This window comes from Photinus pyralis, unplaced genomic scaffold (genome assembly GCF_008802855.1).
Source record: "Photinus pyralis isolate 1611_PpyrPB1 unplaced genomic scaffold, Ppyr1.3 Ppyr1.4_LG7, whole genome shotgun sequence".
In the NCBI taxonomy this organism is placed as follows: Eukaryota; Metazoa; Arthropoda; class Insecta; order Coleoptera; family Lampyridae; genus Photinus; species Photinus pyralis.
The window spans coordinates 3609563-3616855 of record NW_022170738.1 but is presented as its reverse complement, the minus strand read 5'-3'; the positions used below and the strand labels follow the sequence as shown (position 1 = coordinate 3616855).

The 7293-nt window shown below is 35.1% G+C and overlaps 2 protein-coding genes across 3 annotated transcripts; one reads left to right on the top strand and one right to left on the bottom strand.

The window, feature by feature from the left end:
* Positions 1–1163: 1163 nt before the first annotated feature.
* On the bottom strand, positions 1164–2888 carry LOC116177174 (E3 ubiquitin-protein ligase TM129-like). Its single transcript, XM_031496067.1, has 4 exons — positions 2588–2888; positions 2331–2542; positions 1903–2287; positions 1164–1856 (listed from the first exon to the last, which is right to left on the bottom strand). Exons 1-4 carry the CDS (start codon positions 2837–2839, stop codon positions 1602–1604), a joined length of 1104 nt encoding a protein of 367 aa, XP_031351927.1. The 5' UTR covers positions 2840–2888; the 3' UTR covers positions 1164–1601.
* Positions 2889–4278: 1390 nt separating this feature from the next.
* Positions 4279–5740, top strand: LOC116176382. 2 transcript variants are annotated; one of them, XM_031494910.1, is made up of 5 exons: positions 4279–4612; positions 4671–4788; positions 4863–4910; positions 4966–5333; positions 5387–5740. In XM_031494910.1, the coding sequence occupies exons 1-5, from the start codon at positions 4457–4459 to the stop codon at positions 5426–5428; spliced, it is 732 nt and encodes a 243-aa protein (XP_031350770.1). In that variant the 5' UTR covers positions 4279–4456; the 3' UTR covers positions 5429–5740. The 2 variants fall into 2 exon arrangements, with proteins under 2 accessions (XP_031350770.1, XP_031350769.1); XM_031494909.1 differs by having other exon boundaries at positions 4671–4815; positions 4866–4910.
* The last annotated feature ends 1553 nt before the right edge of the window (positions 5741–7293 follow it).

Here is a 7293-nt window from a genome sequence, read left to right as displayed (position 1 = left end):
AATGTAATCAGACTAACAGCAATCATATAGTTGGTAGAATTGAAGTAAAATTTTCGCAACCGGTAATGTAGAAACTCATCTATGGCGTTCTTGATTTGTTGAGATGGTGGTGGACTTTCACAAATGAATGTTTCTTGTGCAATGTTAAGAAAGTACAAAACTCTGCGGTTTCCACTCAGGAATATCGATGTAGAAAATATAATCAGGTACCTAGGTAATAATGAAGCAAGTAAACCAGAAGTAAGAAGCCTAAAAATGATTATTCAAAGTTAAAAGGTAAATGCGTAATTTGTGTTAAATACAGAAAACGACCTTAAAATTTGTAAAACATATCCGCAAACGAGTCAGCGAAGCGGTGAAAGTAAAATAGCAACAGAAAAACACTACATTTATACTAAAAAATCCCAAAAAAAGCTGTCGAGTAATCGTAATTGCGTGTACGTTCTACAAGTAATGATCGAATCTCGTCTTACAAGAGTGCGTGCGCCGAAAGAAAAAGAAATCTCTGCACGACCTCGGATGGCGACACAAAGAACTAAAGGTAATAAGAAATCTACTACATCAGCGAAAATAGAGAACTAAAAGGCAATGAGAAGTCTACTATACCTATCGGAATAATTTACATCTAAACTAGTGAATTACAAAGAAAATACCGAGATGGCGTAAGAATATCGAATATACATAAGGATACAATAATCAAAGGTATTACCAAAGAGGTGCACATAGTGATATCAGAGCAGAAAATCTGAAATACTACGACAGATATACCTATACGATGGTATGTTGGGAGGTCATCTCAGAGTAACAGACACTTCAGTGAGTAAATTGCGAACTGGACAGAAGCATGCACTGCACTGTTGGTAAAAGTTCTGGTTCTGGTAAAAGAAGACGAAAATTTGAGTTGGATCTAGCCAGTGGAAATGGATCTAGCCAGTGGAAATTTCGAATTGCTACATAACTTTACAATGATGTATTTTTACTAGAGCTTTACGACAACTTGTGAATACCCTTATTTTAATTAGAAATTGTAACTAGCAGAAAAGGTTGTCTTCAAAGTGTAAAACTGCAGTCACTGCAGATCAAGGACCAGCAAAAAAAGCAAAATTCTGTTACAGATACCTACATATGTACATACAATCATTGAATAATATATTATTCAATGATACAATGTTAAAAATATATTTTAATAACAATTTCACAAATTTACAAATATCTGAATTATAATAAAATATACTTAATTTAATATTTGGTTTTAGATTAATATTCTTATATTCAACAGTACAAAATATAAGAGATTCAACACTATACAAGCAAGTGCTTGCTTTTTTTTTTTTAAATTATGAAACCACACCAATAGGATTCTAGTGTCTGTTGACACACTGACATGTTTCTAATCACCTGTAGAAAGCTGTCATTTCATTGGTCCTGCCCCCTATTGCTTGGTTCCATAATATCAAAAGTATAGTCCAATTCAAAGTAAATTGTGTGTGACCGTATCGTATCTTCTGTATGTCCATTCTTGAATACCACAAACTATAGTGTAAGAAATGATAATGGTATTTATATGAAGTATAGACAACTTAGTTTGAATTAGACTATAATTAACTTTCAACCATACAGACATCCAATACACAAAATGTAGCACGACACATCGGGCATGTACATTTTGACGACAACCAGGTGTCTGGTCGTTCATTGTCCTGCCGGGAAGCAAACCACTTTGCCATACATTCCATACACCACATAGGTCTACAGTAGCACGTAACACACGCATTATCACCAGTATTATCCGTACACACTTTTTGGAGTTTCACATTTGCGGTTTTCTGCATACAACCAATGCAGTTATCCAGCTCCTATAAAACTATAGTAACACCAGCAATACTTATTTACCTCACAAACCTCTTCGGTGCTATACACGGGATTGTCTTGCACGACTTCTCTAAAGGTATCAACAAACTTATCCATCAAACTTTTGTGAACTAAAATGTCTGGCGTTATAGTGATAGGTCTCGCTAACCGATCTTGCAAATCTCTAAAATCTGCCGTATTAACCCGGATCTTAAAAGGCGGAACATTGTCTCGCGCAGATTTAACTTCTATAGTAACATATTGAACGTGGCCAAAATTTTCAGCAGACATGGTATGTGTATCGGTATGACAAGCATTAAGAGTGGCGTCAGATTGGTGGGCAACAAAAATGGTAAGAGGTGTTACCTTTAGAATCCAATTTTCAGTTGCGATTACTCTTGAAACCGCATTTGTTTGAATGGAGATCTTATCTACCCTAAAATGAGAATTACTGTGACAGTATTATTTGGGGATACTACCTTCGAAATTCCACATTAATATCTGATGCAACAGACAGCCAAGTGCCATTATTGTTACAGAATCGGGACAGGTTTACTGCAATTGGGTGGTTTTTCCAATTGTCATCTGACCATGTTTTGATTTGATATAAAGCAAGCAGCGGAAATATGAAGCAGCTGTTTGTAAATAACTGCCAAAGTAGTGATTTGTCGAAGGTCCAAAGTGATATAATCTGTTACATACTGGATAGAAACAAAAATAATTTGAAATTCATTACCTCTTCGCTGTAATTAAAAAACCACAATCCTGTCACATACCCTAAAGGAAGTAGGGAATATATGAACAAAGTAATAACTGACTGCTTAATGTGATACAATACAAAGTGTTCATTCTCCGATTTCAAAAAAGATGAAAATATTGCAGATATAGTTAAACCGGACGAAGTGAATTCTACTGGCGGATACACTATACAGCCACATATTAGCAAATAAAGTATGGTATATAATAAAATTTCAGAATCATGAAACATATCGGAACTTTACACATAACCACGCAAAATAAAATTTCAGTCGTTTGAACTAATAAATTCGAGACGTAGTAGCTCTATTGACTCACAAGAGGCGTAATGACCTAAAGAATTATCGATATAAAGCGGCCAATTCACTACAAACGAAATTGTAAATTCAAAATTGAGGCGCTTTCTTTCGGCTACTTCGCAATCATGATTCAGGATCACGTTTTACGAAAGAACGCGCGAATTTAAATCAAAGTATGGTTAAGTTTACGGAGTACACATTTGCATTCGAATTACATATTTTTTGTTTGGATTTTGAAAATAATTTAAATACAAGTGGAAGTACTTGCACGATTATGCTCCTCTTCAGTTACAAATATTCACTAAACTAACATTTGAGCAAAAATATCATTGCATTTATAGGTTAGGAATTCGTGATCATAAAACTTTTATGTTCAGTTTGTTCACGATTTTAGCAATCATTATTATAAGATCACATTTCGAAAGAACGTGATTTGACAATTCAAACGCGTTTGGATCACCGAAAGAAAGCGCCTTTGATATATTGAAAAAATTTAACACTTCTACTCGCTCGGCATTGGTATGAATTCTGTGTTTTGTAGCAAAAATCTACAGGTAGATGGTTATGTAATGCCATTGCAAAAGTAATTAGGTACCTTTGAAGCTATATTTAGCATATTACACCCCACAAAAGGGTTTAAAATAAGATTACAATTCTCTCATAGTAAACATAAACATTCTAAAGAAAGCGAGATTATAATGTCAAACAAATGTCATAACCAATTAAAATTACTACATACAGATACAGGTATCTACTTCTACGTACAAATACTACTTTTTGAGCACCCGCTATATAGAGGACTCTAGAACGCAGTTTACGCACATTTAAAACCCGGCTATACGTTTTAAGAGGACCATTGAGTTAAAATCTTGCCGATGCGCCGCCTAACGTATCGATATTGTTGGCGCTAAAAAGCGTTGTTAATGATTTTTACCTACCGTAAAGCTTATATTTGACGCTACATAAAGGACAATTTTGTGGGGATCGAAATTTGGACAGTTTAGGGCCCTCCACGGACGTTTCCGCGCCCTATTCAACTCAAAATATGTAAAAAAAAGTTTCAGTGATGACGTCATCGGTGCATGTTCACTGATCTAAATAAATGTCAGTGTGCATGTTTTAAGGAATTCTTCAAATTCAAGGGTGAAGTGTCTACGCATATTCAAATACTAACGAGTTTCCTGTGTTAATATATTAAGTTATTTGCTAGATGTGAGAGAGAACCGAAAAATACCGGTTTCTTGTCACTAAAATAGCGGTACGGTATCGGTTCCGGTTCGTCAATATTCCGCTGCCGCTCTATGTTCATAAGGTATCTTATTAGAAATCGTGGATCGTTGCTAATTTCACGAGGATGTTCTATTGGACCTAAAAGTTCGTAGTTCATCGGTATTGGTTCTCAAACGGGGGCGTATGGTGTATTCTTATTACTGAGAAGGAAACTTTCTTTCATATCTAAAGGTGCATTTCACAAATCGTGATTTGTGGTGTATTTTGTAAATATTTTGCGTCTCAAATTGTTGTTTAAACGAAGACTGGAAAACAACAAAATGACTGGTTGTTGTGTTCCAAATTGTAAAAATCGTTCGGAGCAAGGGTTTCGCCTCTTTCGAATACCGCGTAATAAAAGTAACGACGAAAAAACGAACTTGTGGATAAAATTTGTGAACCGAGGTGAATTATCATTAAGTGCATGCATATGTGAAGTAAGTACGAACTTGAATTGATTACTGAATGTAGAATACCATATTGGCGAAATTTCAGGTACATTTCGAAGAGCATCATTTCGAATCTGCACGAGCAGACAACAGAAAACTTTTAAGATGGAACGCTGTGCCAACTATTGGTGCCTGTGAAAATCTATCTCCCAAAATAGAAATTATAAATAAATCTCACTTGGAAATTATAGGTGAATTATGTGTGTGAATCTTTGTGATTGTGATTATATTGCATTTTTAGATCACTGTACAACAAATGACGTAGACTCATTCGTAAAATTGGAGGGTATTTTCAGCAACATTGCAATTTGAATTTACCTATCAGCAATGTATGATTGTAGATGATGTTGGAGAAGCTCCTACTGAAACTGAAGATTCTGTCAACAATGTACAGTTGGGGCAATTAAAAACTAAACTTAAAAATGCCCACCATAAAATTTCTCGTTTGGAAAATAAAATTAAGGAAATGGAAGAGAGATACAGCTGTATTTTTAGTGAAGATCAGTTAAAATTCGTGAAATATGGCAATCATAGAGGCGAAGAATGGTCAGACCGCACAATTAACAAAGGACTTAAACTCTACATGACTTGTGGAGCGAAAGGATATGAGGAAATCAGGAGACAAGGTCTCCCATATCCGAGTATAAGAACACTTCAACACAGAATGCACGCTATGAAATATGAAATTTTAGAAGATGATGATTATAAGGTAACGTAACGAGTTAATGATGAGTAAATAGTTGCTAAGTCTCAAATTTTTAGGTCACATTGAAGGCTGACGGAATTCCAGATAACGATATTTAATCGTATCAAATAAGGACAAGAATGAAATGTCTGGCATTAAAGATGAGTGTTTTAGGGGCACACAAGGTGGTAGGAAAATCTTCAAGATGAAACCAAGCAGTTGTAAGGCTCTGTTCTAGCCCAACCGATTTCAAAGATAAACGTGCTATCTTAAGTTCAGAACATCAATCCAGAACAGCAATAAGTTAGTATATTTCCATACTATAAAGGTACAAAAAGTACTTGGTTTATTAACAAATTAATGGTTTAATTTTTATTGCGTTAATCATATTGTAATTTAATGTTTGGCAAAATATAATGTATTATTTTTTATTATTGTGAGTTTATTTGAATGAATGAAAGTTTTTTTATGGGCCATCACGGCTGTGAACTGATTATATTGTTCCATAAATTCTTGTTCCTTTGTCAAAAATGGGAATCGGAAACAATTTGTTATCCATCCCTGCCTTTGAGTATGAGAATCCGTTGTCGATTTGTCTTTTGGAAAAGCAGCTCTTTCCTCACGCTTGTGTTCTAATGTTCGATAGAGAAACGCATATAAATGATTGAAAATTTATTACAATTTTACAGTTTGCCTTATTCCAGTTTTTCGGAGTTGCGCTGCAGCATTTAGATGGCGCTGCTAGTTTCAAGCTCAAGCTCATTTTGTTTTGACGCTAAATTAAAAAAAAATGCCTCTGAAGTTGTAGAAAAACTAATCTCTACAGAAAAATAATCCTGGTAGGCGGCAGAGGAGTGTTAGTTGTGTTAGAAAAAAATAACATTTTCCGGTCTCGCGTCTATCAATTGCATTGTGCATTTGCCATTTATAAACATTTAAATTTAAACTTTTGATTAGGATTTATTGCTTTCTAGGAAAGGTACACTCAGATAACACAAACAAGGATAAGGGGTTATTCTGGTGTAATTTGTGTACTGACCATCTTTGGTAAATTTATTTAATTTGAATATTTTAGGAAGATATTGTAGGAGTGAATTTTCGTGGCCCACTGGAAAGTTTCCGTGGCCTACCAATATTTTGTCCCCCCTAGGGGGCCATACGGCCCCCGTTGATAAACACTGATCTTATGATCTAGCTTCTATCAAATAAAAGTTGATAATTCAAACCTAACCATAACCGTTGAGTGAAATTTGGAACATTTCCCATATCAAAATGGAAACTATAAAATTTCCTGACAGAAAGGAGGCATGAAAATGAAGTTTTCGGGACGATTTTGGATAAACTTCTTTAATTAATTGCTCAGTTCTCTGAGAAACGGCCTAAATCTCGATAAATTAGCGCGCCTCCAATGACACTAAAAACAACCTATGCTTACTTCAATTGGCCGGACTAAAATTCTAAAATTCAGTAGTCTGTTAACACCTTGTTACTTGGTCAGGCATAGGTCTATGTTATCTATGTAAACTGCACGGCATTGCTTACTTTAATACTCGTTTTAACTTAACGTTGGGAAACTAAATTCGTCTAATTCTTAATTTTTATAACACTAACATTTTATACTGTTTTTAAGGTTCACGTTCATTTATACTGGATTGTTAAGTTATCTATAAAATTCGTTGTTCTTTATCTACGAGTAAAAAATAAGAGGAGAGAATGTATGTAACGGTGGTGGGAAATAGCATAGCACGCGACGGAAGTAGCCATCAAACCATCATATTACCTCCTTTGCGCTGGTCAGTGATGTTGACTATGATCATTGTATATTTATTAGCATATACAATGCTATGACTTGACTGATGATAAAACAGAAGAGACGATGCCAGTTTTCTTTTATTACGCCACTGCCATTAGTGACCCGATTCCCATCACTCTAAACCTCCTTTTTATCCATCCGTCGCGCCCCTTTTAATACAAGGTTCTCTCC

Bases quoted from the DNA above. Each gene is read 5' to 3' on its own strand.
- LOC116177174 (XM_031496067.1), bottom strand. From the start codon at position 2,839: ATGTTTCATGATTCTGAAATTTTATTATATACCATACTTTATTTGCTA. The intron at 2,543-2,587 runs GTAATGAATTTC...AGTATGTAACAG, and splicing joins TTTTTAATTACAGCGAAGAG to ATTATATCACTTTGGACCTT. The intron at 2,288-2,330 runs GTAGTATCCCCA...TTCTCATTTTAG, and splicing joins ATTAATGTGGAATTTCGAAG to GGTAGATAAGATCTCCATTC.
- LOC116176382 (XM_031494909.1), top strand. From the start codon at position 4,457: ATGACTGGTTGTTGTGTTCCAAATTGTAAAAATCGTTCGGAGCAAGGG. The intron at 4,613-4,670 runs GTAAGTACGAAC...GCGAAATTTCAG, and splicing joins TAAGTGCATGCATATGTGAA to GTACATTTCGAAGAGCATCA. The intron at 5,334-5,386 runs GTAACGTAACGA...TCAAATTTTTAG, and splicing joins TAGAAGATGATGATTATAAG to GTCACATTGAAGGCTGACGG.